The following is a 22,543-nucleotide window of genomic DNA, read 5'->3' on the forward strand; positions in this document are numbered from 1 at the left end:
TGTGTCTGCGCTTACTGCAGTACATGATTATACACAAGGATGCTCAAAGGCCAATAAAGTAATCTAAAAAAAAAATACAGTGCTCAATTATTTTTTGAGATTTTGATGAGAGCGTGAATGCTCCTGCTGCAGTCTCATGCAGGATAAATTGATTTTCACAAGTGGAGCTGACTGTGCAGTCAGCATCCTTAATGACAAACACACCGTAAAGACACTGTAGATATTTCGGGTTAAAAATCTTAAGCGTTTTGAACACAGGTTGTTGCGGAAAGTGCATCTTGAAAAAGACAACAGCTGAAGAGGGTTTTGAACTAATCAGAATATGATTTCACTTCGGCTCCTTTGTCGGCTGGTATCTGTAATATTGGCTGGTTTGTGTTGTTCCGTACAAAGCTGAGAGAGGCTTTTAACTGTCATGCAGCCTCCCGCCACCGGGCGGCGCTACAGAGCAGTCCAACAGCGGTATATCGGAGTTTTAAGGCCTGTTTACACGACAACGACATCAAGTCAGAACGCAAAGCTTCTGTTGCATCTTGGACGACCGTTTACTCGGCAACGCAACTTTTCAAATGAGGCTCACGAGGTGGAGGTTGAAAATGGGGGCAAAAAAATCTGGGTTTTCACCATTTCTGTTGTTTCCATTTAAATGGCAAACTTTACTGAAACAGCTAAAACAACGCTTTTTCATTTGAGTCGTTGTCGTGTACACAGGGGTCTTACAGGAGAGGCTTCCAGAGCAAGTTAGTAGTTCATCCACAAAATTAAAATAAAGTACAAGCAAGAAAACTAGCATAAAATCAACCACAGTCGAGTTCTTGAACACTCGTATAAATTAACTCGGGCTGCTAGTGGTGCAAACTAGTCACACTCACTACCCAGCTGGGTCTGCTGCAGGAAGTTCACTGAATAAGCTGGAACGCTGAGAGCACGGTTCACCGGGCCGTCTCAACCACCATCTTCAATCCATATCAGTTTATAGCTGCTGCTTAGCAGCTTTAAAGTCGCTCCTGAAACATGTATTGTCAGGCAATACTTCACTTGAAAACAAACATTCACTCATCACTACACACAACACCGTGAGACATTCCTTAAAATTCCCCCAGTTTTTAACTGGATGTACAGCTGCAGACTGTATGCAGACAATGCCTCCTTGTAGTGCAGTTTAGAGCTTAATGAAGAGATTTGTGATCAACATCGTCATTTTCTTTGTACTTAATAGTTAAATACAAGTCCAAAAGTCTTTTCTTCACTTGAGTCGACTTGTTCTGTCGAATCTGCAGACCGAAACCAACCGGAAGACTCCAGTAACACTGCCAAGGTTGAGAATTTTGTGAAACATTTATTCTCCATCAACAGCTATGCATGAACACAAATTGATGCTACAGGTATACAACAAGTAGGAAGAGTAAAAAAAAAAAAAAAAAAAAAAAAAAGAAAGAAGAAGAAAAAAGCAGCAAAAAAGCATGACGCTATGTATCCTCGATGACGACATTCAGAGTTAATATCCAGGGGGAGGGGACCGTATTGGGTCATTTAATGAAGTGAGAATGTGATTGAAGAATCTTTCACCAGCAGTAGAACTTCAGGGCTCCCAGTCTGGATCCCTGTGAGGAGAAAACATGTTACAGCTTTTCCCACATTCAGGTTCATTCCAAGTGTTAACATGGTTCAAATTACACGGCTGAATCTGCGATGACTTCCAATGCAAAAAACAAATGATTTGAGGTATGTTAAAGTGTTACAACATGAAACAAGACTGCGCAGCACTGTATTTATAGGACGCCTTTTTTTTGGTGTAAGTGTATTTATTCACTCCCACTTCATACTATGAAAGGTTTACTGACCATCAAAGGTCTGAGGATGGATTAAAGTCATTTCTCAACGTGTTTCTGATCTTATTCAGGCAATTTTCACAGCGTAATAACCCAAACCAATTTTTATCAAACCTCAACGGATATTTCTATAATAAAAATGTGGAAAAAAAACAACAAACATACCTTGCAATGAACTTAAAAAAAAAGGAACAAGATCATCGTCTTCTTAGAAATACTTGGTGCGGTTGAGAGCTTTCTGCGCCAGCTGGCCGCTCTCGTCCGTTATCCTCTCCCAGTCCGTTTGACCCACCACAAAACCGATCGCACGCTTTCTATCTGCGTCCTTTTGCTCTTCCAGATCAGCCCACCGGACCTGAGAGAGGAGCACAACCAGGCCGGGCGTCATGAGCAGGACACAAACCAGCATCGTTTCACAAAAACACGACAAACACTGAATCTTTTGCTTTTTCAACCCACTGGTTAAATGAAAGAAAAAGCCGAGGAGTTTACCCTTTTCTTTCCGGGTTGAGACATGCGGGTGGCATAGTCGTCTGGCAGCTGAAGGTAGTCCTCCAGGCCTGCCATGTCTTCGCCGTCGCGCTTCCTCTTCCCGCCGCCGCTCAGACCGTCCAGCTTGTCTGGATAAATGCAAGACGACTGTTCAGCCCTTCGCAAACAATCCTCAACCCCATCACCTCAGCACTGATCCATCTGAAATGTTTCATTTCCTTTCTGCTTATTCTGACACGTCTCTCATCGCTGTTTTCAAACGAAACACAAATGTGAGCGATGTGGCGAGCTGCAGCATCGAGTGAGGAGTGGAAGAAACGGCAGCACTTTCCGACTCCGCTGGGATGAAACACAAAACGCAACGGCCATGGCCGTCATTCTCACTGCCCCTCCTGCCCCCAGCGAGCGACCGCAGGGGTGTCAAACATAAGACCCGTGGGCCAAAGCTGGCCCGCTACAGGCTCCAGCCCGGCCCGCCAAGCCACCAAGCAAATTGTAAAGAAACCCCACAGATTTCTTCAGAGCTGCAGACACAGCAAAACACAGAGAGCTGAGCGATCAGTGATGCTGCCAAAGCCAAATATAACAGTTACAGGAGTAACTGTTATATTTTACAGCAAGCTTTTTGACATTTCTTTATATTTTGCGACAGAAGGTTTGATTAAAAGTAGCTTTTTTGGTTGACATTGCAGTAATTATACATAACTGTTCAGTTTTGTGAAAATACAGACATTTTCATCTGCGCCACAGCAAATTTAAACGTTAAATTTAAAAGTTTATCATGTTGCTACATAGATATAAGAGGTAGCTTACAGTACTGACATTATGACATTGATTTTTATTCTTAATTTATAGCAGTAAACTGTGATTTTACTGCTTCAGTCTCTGCTTTTTTCTTCATGGAGAAAAAAGGAAAAAAAAAAAACAAAAAACCAGAAGGACCTTGACTCCGCTAGTTCATTCTGTCACACACATAACTACCAAAGCGGGTGTCTAAAGCTAAAATAATGATAAAAAAACAAACAAACAACCTGTGTTTCTTTTCTACCACAACCTCACACCACAAGCAAGCATAACAGCAGTTATGTTCAGAGAGATTGCCCTGATCTCAGAGCATTAATGAGTGAATCTGAAGTAGGAGACAGTAACAGCCAGTCAGCGCTACGCCACACACCACCACCGCCACATATTTAAACACGTGTGAGTTCAGATGCTACAGTGAAACTATTACAGCTTGAGAGGCTACAAAGGACTTATAGCTATCATTAAATAATGCGGACAAGCCCATTTTCTTTCATGGACATTGCTAAAATTCACATACATGTAAATAATCACACTTCAAACTGCAGCTTACAGGATCATTTAGTCAGATATAACCTCAGAAAGATGAAGAAGAAAGGTGAACCTACCCAGTTTGGCCTCGGACGTGTCCATCTCCCATTTGCTTTTTGGAATGTAGCCCTATATTACATAAAGAAACACTGCAATGGTTAAACGTCTGGGCGACACGGGGATGAGGGGAGGGTGGAGAGAGCGGGGGGGAAAAAGGGAATCGGCTGGAAAAGAGAGAGGTTTAAAGGACAAACAACACCAAACAACTGCAGGATGCATGAGTAATATTAGACAGACAGGATTCTACTGACACCAGCATGCAGACAGTTTAATGTAGTGTTACTGCAAGGATCCCTGTGCTCACTCTGGGCACTGGCTCGCCATTCAAATGACAAATGAACTACAAACATGCACTGCTTCACACTATTTTTATCATTGGACTTAATAGTAGTGTGTTAATCCACATGTTGATACTTCAGGTATCTGCCTCTCATCCTGAGGCTGCAGAGGTCCTGCCGGTTTGATGGTTTGGAAATAAAAGTGAAAAATCAGCTGGTCTTCAGCTGTCAAACACTACAAGAAGTGTGTGCATGCAGCGTAACTGTCACAACTAACAACTCCAAAGTAACCAAAATAATGTCTGTCAGCTCCATAAACCTCTTGAGACTTGACTATCGGCACCAGCAACATCAATGAAGACGCATGAAATTATGTGGAAAGACACCAGGTGTCAAACTCCTTTTAGTTCTCGATACTTTCTGGTGCAAAATCCAGTGAAATGTCCAAAAATCTTCTCCTGCAGGCGCTGCACTACGCATGTGACAGCGTGGCTCTGACAGCAGTTTGCTCTTTCCTGGCAGCATCACCGAGGTCTCAGCTCAGGCCTCAGTGCTGTGTCGTGTCAGCTTCTCTCTAGAGCCTCTTGGGCCAGTTTTAGTCCACGGGCCTTATGTTTGACACCCCCGACACAGACAAAAGAAACACTTTAAGATAATACGTTCAAAAATGTATGTACCATGTTCTAAATCTAACTCGCTCCGGTAGCATAAACATCAGTTCTTATGAAATATTTGCAATCAGAGCAGATCAGCTGAATAATCAGGGTTCAGGACTTGATGATCGATACTGTTTGAAATCATGCGTCACACTGAACTGTTTTCAACTGTGCGTTACCGCCACACACTAACAACATAGGTACAACATGGTAGTTTTCAATGAAATAGAACATTTTTAAATAATTTATTTCATAAAAAATAAATAAATAAATAAATCCGTTCAAAAATCTGAAGATAACGTGCCAGATAGATCAGTGACAGCTTCGTGGAGTCTGTCTTCAGTTTTGTTCATGACAGTTAGAATTTTGTCATTAAAGGAGTTTACAAAGTCAGTACGGCTCAAAGTTCAAGGGACAGGAGGTTCAACAGAGGTGTGCTGAGCAAGTCACAACTAATCAATGACGGTGAAATCTCATCTGCAAAGATCACAATAAAGTCGTAGCAGTAGAAGGAGCAGCTTGGGGAGTGTTTTGTTGATTGATGTGCTAAAACAGCGCAGCAGGTAAAGGCAGGAAAGAGAAGCCTGCTCGCTTAGAAAATATGGGAGTGTGCTAAGTTTGTCTCCAAGAAAAGTCCAGATGAGTCTAAAGTCGGAGCTTTTTCACAAACTGTCAGCACTCAGATCTACACTGAACCTGCACGGTTCCTGTTATTTTTCCTCTTCTTTCTTTCAAACTCACGCTGAAGAGTTAACGAGTGTAACTCAATACAGGAGGAGATCGGTGTGTTTCACACTGAGGAGGGAGTTTCTGAAATTCTGGGGTTAAAAACGGCTCCAGAATGTACTGGAATATACTCAAAACAACACGATGGGATGTTCAGATCCCATGACATTCAACGGATGGCTTTCAAAGACTGAAGGACAATGTGTCGTACTGGAAAAAAGCCACATCTTTAAAACGCAAACGTTAAGAAGTTTGTTGTCACCATATGACAGTATTGTAACACACCGAACAGAGTAATTTTCTTTCTTTCAGTTAATCCATGGATCACATGCACGAAACATGCCATGGATCTCCAGATTAACATGTGCCCTGTCTTAGATTTTTTTTTTTTTTTTTAATAGATGTTTCTCTTTCATTAAAGATGAGAAATATTCATGTTCACCATTCATTCACTCATGTTTTTATTCCGCCTGCTCCTGTTTCTTGGCAAAACAACACTGTTTATTTTTTTCCATTTAGACTCTTTGAACTCAAATTTTTTTTTCATGTCTTCGAATTTAATATGAGGGAATGGGATATATTACCATCACTATGAAAGCTTAAATTCTGATACTGATGCAAAATTATTGAGGCGAGAACTCATTCAGCATCATCACAAATGGAATCAGCTGTTAAAACTGGGACAGTCAGTGCAGATGTGCTCAAATGTTCCCTCTTTACCTTCATTTTCCCCCTAAAGGACAAAGTCTCCTCTGGTTTTGGAGGTGAATGCTCTCAAGTTGTGGTTCCGGCTGCTCTTCTCACGGCGCTGCATCCTTAATGCCATCAAAATCATTCGAGATGCAGCATTTTAAAGCCTTTGAAAGGTCTGTTAATGTCTCAGCCCCTCGGTTTGATCACAAGTGAAGTCCCTGTGTTGTTGGTGTACAAAACTCAAGGAGCTGATTATTCGACACTCAAAAAGAGAAAAGCCACTTTTGAAAGACTGATTTCCAGGGAAAAAAAAACAACAGCAACAAAAAAAAACAGCATTCTATTCTGATAAACAAGGTACAGTATAAATCATTCTCTTTGTTTTAAATTATCTTAATTCTATTCCAAATAACTCTTTGTAACAATGAAACCTAATTTGTCATACAATCTTATTTTTGCTCATATGTTCATTCTTGATATTTTCTTTGGACTTATGCATTTGATCTGAAGTAAACTGGAGTTAAAGACGTTGAAGGTCTGGTTTGTACAAAGGCACAGCGCCACATGCAAAGAGCATTTTAAAAAAAATAACCTAGTGGTTGTTCACTATTACTTTTAATGCTCTTGAAACTGAAGAGCATACTGAAAATACATAAATCTATATTTTTAACCACTCATCTCCAGATGTGGGAAAGCGTAACGACGACAGCCACCATGTGATGAAACTGCTCAAAACAGCTGTTTTAGACCTGCAGTTTGTTTGGAGTGTTTCTACAACCTTTGACAGAAACTAAAAACAAAATAAAAATAAACACATAGGTCCTGTTCAACTGTGGCCCTTCATGAAATAAAAAATAACTATAGCAACTACAATCTATGGAAATAAACATTGTCTTAGGATAAAGTGTAGATATTATCATTGTGGTGTGTAAAAAAAAAAAAAAATACTTAGGCAGAAATGTTTACTCTTCAAAACAATATATTAACTCCTATTTTTCTTGTTGTACGATGCCTCTTTTATAGTCATAATCACTGAAAATCAGCTCGCAGTGAACTTACCTAGTAAAAAAAAAAGGCTAAATAAATAACAACAAATAAATAAATGAATAGATTCATGGCCCCAAGAATCGATACCCCCACCTGGCAGTAAGAGACGGTGTGGTTTGTCTTTTTTGAAGTAAAGATAGTGGTTGAACAATATAATGCTGGAAAAATATCTGTGCATCGCCCATCTTTTCATTCATCTTTTAAAGCAGAAGCTGGGGTTTGATTTTGGACAGCGAACTCTGCCGCCTCGCGATGCAGCAGGCTGTTCACCAGCGCTGCCTCACATGAGCTCGGCTCGCTCTGTTAAAAAGTGCGACGTGAGCTCCCAGTCCCGGAGGCCGTCATGTGGCGGGATGAGGACTGGGAGCTCACTTCGCACGCTCTGCAGGTACGAACGATGTTTGGGGGAAAAGAACCGGCCGCTGTCACCGAGATCCAACACAAGCAGCGCAGCTTCCTGGCGTGCCGCCGCTGCTATGTTCATGCTTTTGGAACGCTTCACTCGCACGCTGAAGCTCCCTGCATTCGCCCGCTTGTTGGGAAGAGCCAAGACAACCAGTGCAGGATGCCGCACGTCTCTTTAATCTGTCTGGGATTTCCAGATCCACATTTCAGTTCAGAAAAAAGCCTCAAACTTCAACACAAATGACTGACACTGTTTCTCTGTGCATGAATAATTTATGCACTTTTTACTACTAAGTAATTTTTTGTGAAGTCTGTATGTATGAACACTAACATACAAATTACACTGATGGGAAAATGATGCAGTTCCTTAGTATTTTAGAGGCTTTAAGTGGAACTATAAATTCTGTATGGAATCGTATCGCACCACAAAAGACAGTATCGAACTGTATCGAGGGATCGTATCGTGACTCCTCGACGATACCAGAAGAGTGTCCACAACACTTGGATCTGATTGATGAATGAACTCTATAAGGTGTGATTATAGAGTTCATTGATCAATTACTTTTCTGCTCATTGGCAGGGGTGATAGCATCACCAATAAATGCATTTCTTTTTTCAAAACTCAATAAATCATCTCTCACAGATTTTACAAAAATGATTTACAAATACCAGATATATACACAAAAGTCTCCGTTTGTTTAGGCCACATTTTTCCAGGTGAAGAACGAGAAATGAAAAGGTGTCATTGGAGGAACGTCTGAGAGCTGCATGAGCAACTCAGACCAATCAATCATAAGTGTTAATGCAAACATTAACCGTACAAACACCATAAACACTCTAAACAACAGTTTGCTTGGTCAGAAGCGACGGCTGTTAATTTGCATCATTGCAGATTATTTACCGACTGATGACATTTTTTGTATGTTTGTTTGGGATCATTTGAATTTTGTCGTGATCATTAGAAACATTAAATCACTGAAGACATTTTGAAATAACTGGAATAGCTTTAACATTGATTTTTGTTTTGATGCCCTCCTTCTGTTGAATGGGTTCTTTATATTTAGAGGAAAACCCAAAATGTGCAGAAGCATTTGGTCTCATCCAAAATAATGCTGCTAAGCACCGGACTGCAGGAATGTTCACTCCGTGATGAGGATGGAAGTTATTTTAACTAACCAATCAATGGACTTTTGGTAATGGACTGTTGCAGTCATGAACAGACTGATGCAATTAACAATAGTTAGCATTTTTTTCCGTGGTCCTACTCTGCTGTTATACCTTCCAAAGAAGTCAGTACTACATAAAATAAAAATGAATAAAACAAATGAATAAGGTTCTGTGAATTTCAACAGTACCGTCTACTATAAAACAAGGTGTAAAACTAGCTGGTTCAGGTTAAAAAAAAAAAAAGAAGACTCATTAAAATGATGGATAATTCTGGTGTAATAGATGGAAAACAAAAAATTGAAAATGACTCTGACAACTACGTGACCAGAATGTTTTAAAGTTGTTGTCCTACCATATCACCCTCTTCCTCCTCTTCTCTCTTGGGTTCTTGGGGCTCGTCCTCAGGATTGAAGTCTTCCATTTCAACCTAGAAACACAAGCGTGGGTTGATTTAGCAGTTATTCATCAACAAGTAACAACAACAACACACAGGTTAATTCTCGATGATCTGACCTCCTCAATAGCAGCATCCTGAAGCAGGGACCGGACATCCAGACGCACCATGTGACGGGGCGAAGGCTCCCAGTTGTTGGACATCTGAGGACAGAATTCCCCATTAAGAAGTGGAATCTACAGCCGTTTTTTAGAACACAGCTTCCAAGGTGTAACTTCTATAACGTGCTCCGACTCGATCTCCGTGGAAACGGGGGAAAATGCAGTTTTTCTGAAAACACTCCTGCTCTGTAGACGGCGGAAACGCTGTGACTTTACATGCACACCGTGGCCGTAGTCGATCAAATATAAGGTCAATGGCGGCCTCCAGAGTGTCATGACTCCCGTCCATCTTCTCCTCGGACTCAGTGCTCAACACCATCGTCTGTCCATCCAAATGTCTATTTACTTGTGTGTCTCGCTTCATTACAAAAATAACCAACGGCAGCCGTGAATGACGCAACTCGAAATCTACGTTACAGTTTAAATGCAAAACTATTTCGACATGAGAATGAAAAGACGATGCGTTTTCACTACAAATGCTGTTGAGTCAAAGGGGGCCGGGCATCAGACTGAATTTAATCGTTAGCGCTGCTTATCAGGTCAGAAAAGGTCTCAAATACCTTGGTTATATCCTTTACTGTGCGTCCATGGACGTTTCTTTTTGCACAAGTTTGAGTGTCTGCAGTGATTTCAGCCAGATACACCTTGAATCAGAACAGAAAGCCTCTTTAGCATTGGGGGTGAGTCCATAATGATTTGTTTCATTTTATAAGAATACATCTCACCTCGAAGCCTTTGGTTTTGGCAGCACTCCAGAACTGATCGAAGTGTTTAACCTTGTCGTTTATTGTGTCTAAGATGATGAACGGGAAAAAGCCGTCATCCAGGGTTTTCTTGAACGTTTTGAGCATGCTGTTCCGGTAGGTATCCTCCATCTCCGGCTCATACTCGTACTCAAGAACCTGGGAAGACGGGCGTTTTTTTACATTAAATCAGATTTGTTGACAGAGTTACAGCTGCCTGGAAGACTTTATCTAAGGTCAGTTACCTTTTTTTTGACTCTTTTCCCAGTGTCTGGGTCTTTTTCGGTTTTCTCAACTTCGGTCATGAAATAGTCGTCCAAGACGAGAACTCGCGGAGGCGCTCCACCACAGTCAACTTCTTTGTCCTAATTACAGTTTCAAAAACAGCTTGAATTAGATTTTATGAAAAAAAAAGAAACCTCTGACACATCATGAGGGTATTCAAATGAAAAATTGCTGGGACATAAGTTACGTGACGTAAAAATCTGACATCTCTTACCCGAATGAGTTTTGCAACGTGGCTTTTGCCACTTCCTGGAAGTCCTCTCATGATAATGACAATCTATTCGATACAAAATTTGTATATTAGCCACTTTATATGGTACTGCTGCAAGCATGAACACTTTCATCAAATTCGTCATCAATTATTACCCGCTCAGGCCGAGACAGTCTGCCCGGTGTTTTCAGGATGTCGTCGATGTTCTTTATTTCTGGCTTTTTCTCAATTCTGGGGGGAGGCTGTGGAGGTGGCTGGAGGGGAGGGGCAGCAGATGGTCCTCTGCTCTCCGGATTACTTCTTCTTTCTACTGTATGAAATTATTTGCAATTTAGGAGAGTGAAAATGGAACACATTTCTTGCATTTGGGGAGTCTGTTCACACAACAATGGTTCTCTGAGTCAATGAAAACGCAAGTTTTTTGAAAGGCTTCCACTGTGCATGTGCTCCATGGCCATGGTAAACAGTTCTTCTGCACACGTACACAAGATTAGACAACTTAGTCATTGGTAAAGTTTCATTAAAATACTTGAGACACATGTGTTGACAGCAAAGTGATGAATAATAACTAATAAAAGTGTGGCATAGCCAACGTACCATAAGGCGAGGAGCTGTGTCCATAACGGTCAGGTCCACTTCGGTCAAGTCCAGTGCGCTCGTATGAAGATCTGTCATAGGGCAGCCTTCCATAATGATCCTCGGGATCACGACTGCCGCTCCGCTCCTTTTCTCGCACATCTCGGTCTCTCTCCCTGTATGCTGAGCGTAGAGGATGCGCCAGTGGAGATCTACAAAGAGAGGAAGCATTCCCAGGTTTAATTCCCCAAACTGAATCTTTAGTGAACGCTCAGCACTAATCACAATGCATGACACAATGTGATATTGTACCTTTCTTCAACCATGGCTTGTGTGCTTGAGTCAGAAACAGACAAATAGAACACATATTACATATGTAAAGAAGCACCACACTGTCCCATTGGTGGGAAACAAAGGGTGTCTGATCCACTGAAAATACAGCACACCTGTCATCTCTCTCCCTTGGGGGGTAGCGTTCCCTCTCAAATCGTTCTCTTTCATAGTCGGGCTTTTCTCTGTATGATTCCCTCTCTCTGGCGTAGTCCCGGCGATCCATGTAAGGGTCTGATCGTCGATCGTAATATGGGTCTCTGCTGTAGGGATCTCTGGGACCAAGCAGTTCTAGAAGGATTTAACAGTTTATCAATCAAACATGAGCAGAAGATGGAAAAAGATGGCTGTAACAATTTAAAGAACAACACTTCCTGGCAGTCGTTCTTACCTTTTTCGTAGCCTCTGTCTGTTGTCACTGGGTCAGGCCTCAACACTATTCTCTCACCATAAGAGATTCGCTCAACAGTTGTTCCGGGCTCTAAAACAAAAAGTGTTTATTAGCCTCAATCACCAAAAACATTCTGAACTGTTCACGCCCTGCCAAAAATGAAGGTATTTATGAATGCATTACCATGCCCATGTCCATAATCAACTGTTTTTGGAATCACAGGAGGTGCAGCAGGTTGATAATGTGTGGCAGCTTCAGTTGCTGTTGTCTGTGAAGTAACCGTCATACCCTGAGGATGAACAACTGATGTTACAGGCTGAATTTGCAAAATTTCAATTGTCTTGTTATTCTTTCACACAGCAACACACACACACACACACACACACACACACGTAAAAAACACTTCTTATACCCCTTTCACACTGCAACTAGTGGGTCGACCCGTGTTTTCGACCAGCTAATAATCGCTTTTTGTGTCCTTTCACACTGCCTGCAGACCCGCGTCGCTGCGTCTTCCCGCGCCGATAGTGTCCCGCGTTGATGACATCATCAGCGCGACGGAGCAAAGCGAAAGTAAACAATGCAGGGAACACAGTCCCCGTTACCTGTAGACAAATCTCCTCTTCCCCACGGACCCAGAGCAGCTCTCTGGTCTCGCTATCTTGCCAATACTGGGTCAACTTGACGAAGGAAATCTCACGCTGTGTCCAGAAACAACAACTAGCGCGCTAACGTAGCCACGCTGCATCGACGTCATCACGTAAGTTACCGCGTCGACTCGCGTCTGCCTTTCACACTCCCTTTCGCCCCTCCCACTAAAAAGCCGGTAGTAGCGACCCGCTAAAAACCCGCGTCAATTGCAGGGTTGAAAAACGCGGGTCTAATGTCGAGTGAACACTTTCACACTGCCACGAGGACCCGCTTAATTAGCGGGTTTACACAGGTTTTTTGGCCAGTGTGAAAGGGGTATTATTGTTAGGTCAGTTTTCATGGTTTTACCTTCAGAACATTCCTGACTTCTGGTGGGATCTCCAATCCAAGGAGCCCGGCAGGTAGCTCGGGTAGATTATCAGCTGGAGCAGGCTGCTGAGGCTCAGTACCGGGGGTCTTGGCCTCCTGTAATTCCCTGTGAATGCAAAATGACAGAGCAAAATTTTACAAAAAGGGTCCTTTAAACACTCTTAGACATATGCAGAAACAACACATTTTGGTGATGTACTATTATGTTTCCAATAATTGGCATGCCATGTAAATTTGAGTTTTTAATTAAGATGGAAACAGTTTAAATACAGATTCTATGTAGGTGAGCAACAAAGAATTTTGGCTAACATGCTATGTGGTTGCTTCATGGAATGTAATGACCACAGGGCAGAAATTACCTTATTAGCTTAAGCTCCTGAGCAGCCTTTAAAATGATCTCATGTTGCCGTTGGGATAGGGCAAGCAAATTTCCGCTCATTCCTTGGGATTCAGCCGAACTCTCTGGCAAGCTTGTGACAGCTGGAGGTGCAGCAGGTCTATCCAAAGGAGGATCTTCTCTGAGGTCGTCATAGCGAGGTCTGTCTGGATAATCTGAAGGATAGCCCCGCTCTGGTGGTGAAAAAGGCCTGGGACGCCTTTCCCAGTCCGGGGGCGGTGGGTAGGGTGGTTCTTCTCGTCGGTAAGGTGAACCATCTCTGTATTCATGAATTCTGAGTTCTCCCTTTCCTCTTTCATGTTCATCATATCGATACGGGTGACCTCTTTCCCTTTCTCTCTCTCTTTCCTCTTCCCAATGACTATCTCTGAAAGCCTCAGGTGGGAGCATGCGAGGAGCATAGCCCCGCTCATGAGGGGATCGCTCTCTGTATTCATGATATTTGGCATCACGTGGATGTTCTTCAGGAGGGTAATCTGGTGGTGCCCGCCAGCGATGACCACCTTCACCATGATTGTAGTCCTCAACATAAGTCTCAGTATCCTCTTTATATTCCTCACGGTCTGGGCCGTGGTGCCACATGCCTCTTGCCATTCCCCGTCCCATTGGTCTCCTCCTCATTCCTCCCCTGTCTATTATCTCATGAGGGGGCAATGGAGCGCCTCTGCCATGGGGCGGCTGCCAACCCAATTCTTGTTCCCGCATTTCGTCATGATATGCCTCCTCCATCATTTCACGAGGCGGTGGTGGCAGCATGCGACGCCTGCCTCTTCCAGCTTCAGGATGCATTGGATGGATGTGAGGGTCATGTCCATCATACATAGGTGGGCCTGCTGAATCTACGCTGGGATCATCAGCATCTGCTTCATAGTCTAAGGGCTCGTCATCCATTGGCCCGTGTGGAGGGTGAAGGGGGCGTCCTCGTCCAGGATGCATGAACGCAGGGTGACCACGTGGGGGACGACCCCAGCCGGGTGGAAACGGGGGTCTCATACCTCTCATTGGAGGTCTTCTTTCACTCCAGTAGGGGTCTCCTTCCTCTGGGTATTCTGCTAATTCATGTTCCTCCCACTGTTCATCAAATGGCTCTCCTCTTTCCATAGGTGGGCCCCCTCGGCCCATCGGAGGTCCCCCCCGGCCCATTGGAGGTCCCCCTCGGCCCATTGGCGGACCCCCGCGGCCCATTGGTGGCCCTCCCCTGCCCATTGGCGGTCCTCCTCTTCCCATAGGGGGCCCCCCTCTACCTATTGGTGGCCCTCCCCTGCCCATTGGTGGACCTCCTCTGCCCATTGGCGGCCCTCCCCTGCCCACTGGCGGCCCTCCCCTACCAAATGGTGGACCCCCTCTTCCCATAGGGAAACCTCCTCTTCCCATAGGAGGCCCACCTCTACCCATTGGTGGACCTCCCCTTCCCATAGGGGGTCCTCCTCTCATCATTGGAGGTCTGCCTCTTCCCATGTGAGGTCCTCCCATTGGCCCTTCATAATACTCTTCCTCCGGGTAGTGTTCATCTGGCATCCAAATATCCTCACGTGGGATCTCTGAGTCCTCTCCACCAAACTCGTCATAGAAAGGCTCCTCATAGTCATAGTTCTCCTGCTCCTCTGGCATTCCTTCGCTCTCTTCTGGTTGCACATAGTCATAAGACATTTCCTCTTCCTCCTCCCCAAGTGGCCCAGTGCTCGGTCCCCTGAACTCTCCACTGCCCTTCTGCCCACGTCCTCGTCCACGCATTTGGACAGGCATCGGGGGCTGGCCACGTCCACGACCAGTGGGAGGCAACGGAGGCTCTGGCCTTAGCTGCAAATTGCCAGCACTTGGTGACTCTACTTCCAGGGACTTGGGGATATTATGGGGTATTTTGGGTTCATCTTGCTTGAGGGCATTCTTTACAGTGTTTTGTGAAACTGTGGCAGAGGTAGTAGGTACAGAGGGGTCACTGTTCACTGCTGTGGGTTTGTCACTACCGTCGGAGGTGGTGTTCTCTACATCTTTTGACAAAACATTTTTTGTGACTGTCTGAGGAATTGGGTCATTTGGGACAAAAAATCCATCAGTTCCAAGTAAGTTGTCATCTGTCATGTCTTCATCAGGAGTGGTTTTATCTGATTTGTTATCTGTATCACATTTTTGTTTTTCAGACTGCCGCTGAGAGGCTGATAATTCTGGTTTCTTTGTGTCCACAGTGGAAGGTTTTTGAACAGTTGGTTCTGGCTTCGGTGTTTGCTGGGACACTGGCGGACATTCAGCTCTAGGTGGAGGGCCAGGGTGTCTTGGAGCTTCGAATCTCGGCTGCTGCCCAAATCGAGGTTGGTCAAACCTGGGAGGACAATCAAAGCGCTGGCGTTGTTGGTCAAATCTTGGGGGACCATCAAAACGGTGTCTTGGTTGGTCAAATCTTGGGGGACCATCAAAGCGCTGCCTTGGTTGGTCAAACCTTGGAGGACCATCAAAACGATGCTGCGGCTGATCAAATCGCGGTGGACCGTCAAAACGTTTTGGCTGGTCGAACCTTGGCGGACCATCAAAACGATGTCTTGGTTGGTCAAACCTTGGGGGACCATCAAAGCGCTGCTGTGGTTGGTCGAAGCGTGGAGGACCATCAAAACCTTGGTGTGGCTGATCAAATCTGGGGTTGGTTCCACTGAAAAAAGTAAACCACAAAGTTTCAAATTGAAATTCCAACAGAAAACTGATTTCATGAAACATTTCTCATTTCAAAATGCTCAAATATAAAATGAAACAATCTCACTCACTTTGGACCTCGAGCACTGTTGAAGCTTGTTGGTGTAACACCCTGGGGACCCAAGGGTCTGACTCCCACACCAGTAGGGCCACTTCCTCGCACTAGACCACCCTGGGATGCAGGACCACCAGCAGCTGGGGACTGCTGAATACCTGTGTTTACTGACTGCTGCTGCATCTGCATATCTTGTCCAGGGTACTGATTAAATTGCCCCATCATTCCACTATTATATTGGCCGATGGCAAATGGCACCATGGCAGAGAGAGTGGCTATCCTTTCTTGTAGGTGGGCATTGGTAGCATTCATCTGTTCCTGCCACTGCTTCCACTGGTGCTCATAGTCGTGCAGTTGGTCTTTATGAGGGTACGTCTGGAACTGCTCATACCACAGAGCAAAGGACCGGTCCCACTCTTGGAATAAAGGTGTGAACTGCTGCTGTTGCATTTCATGGTGCCTCAGCTGCATTTCAGCTGTCATGGACTTAAACAAAACCAGAAAGAAGAAAATTAGTTTTCATTTCAAACGACACATTAATACCCAAAACTGAAAAGTTCAGACGTTTACATACCTGTAAGTTTGTGGGTTGTTGAATCACCTGCTGGTACTTTTCTAGGACCTGCTGAAGTTTTTCGTGCTGCTGCATTAAAGCCTGGTATTGCATGCCCACTCTCTGCTGTTGCACCTGCTGCCATTGTGCTGCTGCAGCCTGTAACTGCTGGAGACGGGCGGCTTCCTCTTGGTCTTTCGGGATTTCAGGCTTTGAAAAAAAATCAACACGTTTGTGATAAAGCAAATTTTTGCAACATGTTTGGATAATGTATAAACAGTATTTTCGATATGACAGGGTGACGTCTGCAATGGAAGAGATGAAACGGTTTTCTAAGGTGGAAAAGGGACTGAGAGGCACTTACACGTATGATTCATTAAGAAATAACTCTTTGAAGACTGCTCATATTCTTTAATCTGCAATGTCAAACGTTTGTCTTGTATTAATCAGGAGAGTAATTTAAAATCACTAACTGTATTTGATTGAACAATACACTCTCTGTAGCCAATTCAGTCACTACTTTTCATGCCGTTAATAGGTATTGCTGCTAATTTTATTTTATGCTTTCCAAATACAAGGGACAGTCACAATGATGAGGAGCAAAATAATGAAGACGATCACACAGGGAAAGATGAGTAGATGGGTCGGGGGCCTTCGCTTTCCAAATGAATCATGACCGGGTAATGATCACATCACAAAACTGAGTTAACAGGTGCCATGACTTACTGTATCTGTAAATGTAGGTGATTTTCCTACATTTTCACCCTGAAAATATATACAAACATATATATGTCTTTAGATCCAACACACTGTTTCTTTGAAACCTGTTTCATTTTAAAAATGGATTTTGTATGCTCCTTAAAGTGAAAGCTGAACCTTAAATGAATATTCTTCTCTCAAGCTAGCCAAAGTGACAAGCGCGATGACAGAAAGAAATAATTTCTTCAATCTGTACAGGTGCAACGTTGATAAATCATAAAAGTAAATGTGGCAATTTAATACAATCATCTATTCACAACAGTAAATCGTATCACACCAAACGTGCAATCTTCTCATTACAGCACACATAACTTACATTTGAGTTTATGAAAACAAAACCCACCTTTCCACCAATAATAATAAAAAGAGAAAACCTGAGGCAGTAGAGACATACTGCCTTTTTTTAACCTGCACACAACCAACATGAGTGGTCATGCAGCTAAAACTGCCAACAGTTCAGTAACATGGCAGGTTGTAGTTTTGAGTAGCACCTCTTTTCGAAGCACATATTGCTAGACTAAATCACAGCTGATCCTTGAAACTCTGTGCAATATTAGGGATGTCCTGAAGGAAATTTGGGCCCCAGATTCGAACATCTGCAGAAACTCTTACTTCCATTTTCCATGGATATTGGCCTAAAATGTAGTTTTATGGCATACAAACTGACATGAACTTGTTTTTTTTAATTCCCATATTGTTTATCATCTCGTGGATAACCTCTTTCAACATGCTCTGATGTGTGAGACCTACAAAACTGCCATACATGCAACAGTGCTCAATTTAACAGAAAAAATTGTCAGAAAAAATTTGGGGGACAGGGTACTGTAGTAATGTGGTAAAATTAATGGCCTTCACTCCTCGCTTTACATTCTTTGCCTTAAACTTAATACTGAGACAGCAGGACATGACTATGGACCCTAAAGTTTTTAAAGTATCACACTCACAGCATTTCTAAAGGATATTTTTTTGCCTTTTATGCAGTATTGTTACATGCTGTGCATGCATGTGTACTGGAGTCTTCTCAGCTCAAACTTGTGCCATACATGGGACATTTGGTCTTCTGAATACAGTCAGTATGGGAATGCCCGTTGCACTCTGCGCATGTTTACTTTTCAGATGCTGTATTTACCTTGTTTTTATAAATGAGGTTCTGATGCTTCCACTTCTTGGAACACTGATATCCGGGCGGGCTGGGGGGGGGGGGGGGGGGGGGACTTTCACTTTGTATCTAAAATTTTACTGCATTTTAGCCACATATGACACAGTATTCTATTAGATTTAGCTGATATTCAAATGTGTGCAAGTGAATTGTCAATCATATTATAGATGAGCACAAAAGAAATTTGACACGCACTGTGTTCTGGCTCAACTATAACTTAATGAGGTTCATGAGGATCCATAAATGTTGGCTGTGCCATAGTTAAACCCTCAACTTGTCAACACTTTGCAAATTTAAACCCACTCATAGTGTGTGCATTAAAATTGAAGTAAACTAAAAAAATTAGAAGGATTTTCTTTAAATTGAACAATTTAACATAAAATTATTAAACCATTAAAAGTCACAAATCAGCTCATAGGGCAGCAAAATGCTTTAAACCCCCCCCCAACATATGCAGCTGACATACGGAAGAAAAGCTTCTAAAAGAAAATATAAAAGGTAAACATTGCATACCTTTATTTCCAGAGGTGGTGGAGGTGGTGCTGGTGGCTCCTCTTTAGGTGGAGGTGGAGGTGGTGTGCTTTTTGGAGGCTCTTTTGGAGGGGGGGGAGCACCTGTCTGGCTCAAAGGTGGTGGTAGTGCAGGTCCATCACTCTCTCGCTGATTCTGTTTGGCTTTTTCTTGCTTCAGTTTTTGTAGATTCTGCAGATGTTTTTTGTACCAAAGCTGCTGCTGCTCCTGGAAAACCAAGAAATGGAAATCAGTGATTGGGGAACTTTTGCCAAAATGAAATGGAAAAACTCTGAAGTTCTAATGCAGCGTTACCAAAAACAATGAATGTTAAATTGAATAAACATAGAAACACTGCACTCATAAAAGGACTTTCGAAAGTGGAAGGACCTCACAATGAGCAACCCCCCTGAACCAAAAAATTCTGGGGTCTTGGGTTGTCTGCATACTGCCAATAAGTACTTTGAAATGGTGTGACATGATAATAAAAAGCTTAATGATGTTTGCTGAGCTTCCTGTTGTTCAACAAAGTAGTGATTTTTCTACCTGGATGTGGAATATCTTGAGAAACATCTGATGCTCTTTTGCACTGTAGCTATAGATGCATGCGCATGATTCAGAAAACCCATTTTCAATTGAAATTTTCAGACTTAAGTGTGTGACTGTGATTGTCAGATTGATAAAACAGTGGAAAAGAGTATTTATGCAATTGTACAAAGAGACTGAAATTTAATGTTTATATAACTTTTATTATGCAAGTCTAAATAGCATAGCTGTGGTCTGCATGCCATTTGGAGGAAGAACTCACTCCAGAAAAGAGACAAATAAGGAAGTAAAGAACAAATGCCAAATTGTGTTTGGGTGTAGTAAAAATAAATGGACAGATTATTTTTTTCTCCTTGCAAAAACATTGTTTTCATATAATGCAATTCCAAACACCACTAAGATTCAAGGAAAGTTCCTTTCTACTATTTTACATCAAACAAAATGAGCCAGTACCTTTCCTTCTCTTACACTGAATTTCGATTAAAATACTCTGTCTTGGAGGTTAAGTGCTTTGAGTATTTTCACTCCAACTACTTTTGTATGACTGGACAAACAATATGAAAGCACAATCCAATAAACCTGCCTTACAATGAGAATGTCCTCGATTGGAGTCCAGCACAAACTCCAGTCAGGCGCTTTCTGTGTGGAGTTTTTCATGCATAGGATGTTTGATGGCCTGCATTCACTCTAAATTGCCTTTGTATTTTAGGATGGTGTTTCTCTCTGCATGTTTCTGGCTTTAACCTATAGTCAGCTGAGATGGGCTACAGAGCTGGATGGGTCAGTAATGCAGATGGATTGATCTTTTTTCATCAGGTAAATATGTTTTCATGCAATCATTCATTTTGCAGCTTTATTCTGGACAAACAGGCTCAAGAAAATATTTCATAACACCTCAAAATACAGTGTGTAATGAACAATGTACACTGTCCAGCAGCAATGGAGGGAAACAGGTTAAGGAAGTGAGCCTGTGACTGGTTGAATACTGGTTTCAAGGGGGTTGGGACTGTCAGTGTGCCAGGCTTATATTCTACATGCATCACATATTTTATATCATTTCATTGCAGTTCTTTTTTAAATTTTAAACATGGACTATAGTTCAATGACTGTGTAATGACAATATCTTCTTTTCGAAAAAGAATACAAGATTGTTATAGTCATTACACTGTGTCAGTATATCCTAACACAATCCAAATCTTTGTTTACATGTTGAAATGTGGCAGATGTCCAGTGCCATAAAGTAATATAGAGGACAATGGATCTCTTAAGCGACTTGTTTTGGCAAATAACGAGGATGCCTGAGAGTTTAGTGAGATGGTGTGAACAAAAACAGAATAAATCACCTGTAAAGGTACGGAATTGTCATCTTCTGTAGTGGCTTGCTCTTCGGTTGCCTGCTTGGCTTTAGGAGGACCGCCGCTGTCCGGTGGCTTTGCTGCATGGGGCTCTGGAGGCGGTGGAACCGGCTGAGGCTCGGTGGGTTGCGATGGAGGGGGAGGAGGCTGATATCCCGGTTTTGGGGCAGGTGGTACCCCCCGAGCCTGAGGCTCCTGTCCGTAAAACGACTGGGGGCGGGCACCACTGTCTTGATGCCCGGCTCCTTCCGCATGCCACGCTGGGCCCGGATACCCACCGGAGTGTCCACCTCCGTACGCGCTGGTATTGTTGCCGTGGTGTAGTACGGACTGTAACTGCTTCTGGTGCAACATCTGCAGCTGCTGCATTTGCTGCATGTGCTGCTCCTGCAGGCTGGAGAACAGGGAGCCGCTGGAAGGCGTGGCGGCCTCGAATCCGAACCCAGCATTCTGGTTACCGGCCAGCTGCTTGCGAGGACCAGCTCCCCCAAAGTTATTAGGCTGGGGTGCACCGAAATTCCCCCAGTTTGGAAACATTGTTGAAACAACAGAGCGGCACGTCACCTTTATGGGCACACGCAACAGCAGCGGCTAACGAAGCTAGCGGCTAATGTCGGCCTACCTTTGACGAACCTAACGTCGCCATGGTCATTTCCAGCCTGCGGAATGACGAGCTAAATAAAACAGATGTCGCACGGATAGTAACCTTCAGCTAGAGAAGCGTACACATTCACTTGTGTGTAAAACGATACGAGAAAACCGTTTTGAATACTTCTTTTTTACTGAATGGCGGACGATAAAGCACAAAACGCGAGCCGGCGACGTGCTGACGTCAGAAGGGATGGCACGTTTTTGTTTTGTTTTTTTTCTGTTGAAGTCTGTAAAACACGTCAGCGCCACCTACTGCCCCGGAGGGTCAACACCGTTACATTACGCGCTACACACAAAAGTGTTTATAAGCGGGCGCGCGCGCGCGCGCGCACACACACACACACACACACACACACACACACACACACACACACACACACACACACACACACACACGCACACAAACACAACACAGACATATCTAGGCTATATTCTCTGCAGGTGCTTCAGTGCAAAACAAAAGTATGTGATCATGGTTTTATTTTAGTATGTCTCTAAATGGAGCCAAAAAAGAATTAATTGAAGGTCATATATTCAAAGTGGACAGCAATGGGCTGAACTCCAGAAAAAGGCCTGGCCCAAAAGTGAATATTTTCAAAAAGAGTAATAAATAAAGCAGGAAACCCAACAATTGAAAGTGAGAAGATATGCATATTATTTGTCTTCATGTTATGCCTTCAAAGGTTCTAGATTTTTATTGATATTTGTGTCCGAAAAAATGTTTTCTAGCAAATATTTAACTGGGAAAAACATTTCTTTGTGTGTCTGCAATGAACGGACAATATTTCACACAAGGAGTCTGAAGATAAAATGGAACGTTGATATGCATTGTGATCAATTTGTGTGGATTTATACTTTCACCACAAGAGGGAGACATTCCCAAACACTTCTTAAATTCGCAAACCCTCAGTGAAAACGAAAAATGATTCCAGAAAAAAATGATTCAAATAATAATAATAATAATAATAATAATAATAATAAATTGAAAATCAGGTGGAATATAAATCACTGTGATAATCGTATATTAATGTAACATCATTTCAACTATTTTAATTGTGTAATTTTATTTAGTTT

At 43.0% G+C, this 22,543-nt stretch overlaps 1 protein-coding gene across 4 annotated transcripts; it reads right to left on the minus strand.

The window, feature by feature from the left end:
• Window positions 1-1,316: 1,316 nt before the first annotated feature.
• Window positions 1,317-21,643, minus strand: ylpm1 (YLP motif containing 1). 4 transcript variants are annotated; one of them, XM_030109517.1, is made up of 23 exons: window positions 20,807-21,643; window positions 18,921-19,145; window positions 16,511-16,699; window positions 15,953-16,422; window positions 15,709-15,840; window positions 13,159-15,516; window positions 12,779-12,905; window positions 11,963-12,068; window positions 11,780-11,869; window positions 11,505-11,679; window positions 11,371-11,394; window positions 11,080-11,270; window positions 10,638-10,792; window positions 10,486-10,548; window positions 10,232-10,351; window positions 9,969-10,145; window positions 9,804-9,887; window positions 9,202-9,285; window positions 9,041-9,115; window positions 3,734-3,785; window positions 2,325-2,452; window positions 1,998-2,187; window positions 1,317-1,604 (listed from the first exon to the last, which is right to left on the minus strand). In XM_030109517.1, the coding sequence occupies exons 1-22, from the start codon at window positions 21,353-21,355 to the stop codon at window positions 2,041-2,043; spliced, it is 5,721 nt and encodes a 1,906-aa protein (XP_029965377.1). In that variant the 5' UTR covers window positions 21,356-21,643; the 3' UTR covers window positions 1,317-1,604; window positions 1,998-2,040. The 4 variants fall into 4 exon arrangements, with proteins under 4 accessions (XP_029965377.1, XP_029965375.1, XP_029965374.1 ...); XM_030109515.1 differs by having other exon boundaries at window positions 10,638-10,789; window positions 13,159-15,840; XM_030109514.1 differs by having other exon boundaries at window positions 13,159-15,840.
• Window positions 21,644-22,543: the final 900 nt, after the last annotated feature.

The sequence above is a fragment of the Salarias fasciatus genome, chromosome 15 (genome assembly GCF_902148845.1).
Source record: "Salarias fasciatus chromosome 15, fSalaFa1.1, whole genome shotgun sequence".
NCBI classification, from domain to species: Eukaryota; Metazoa; Chordata; class Actinopteri; order Blenniiformes; family Blenniidae; genus Salarias; species Salarias fasciatus.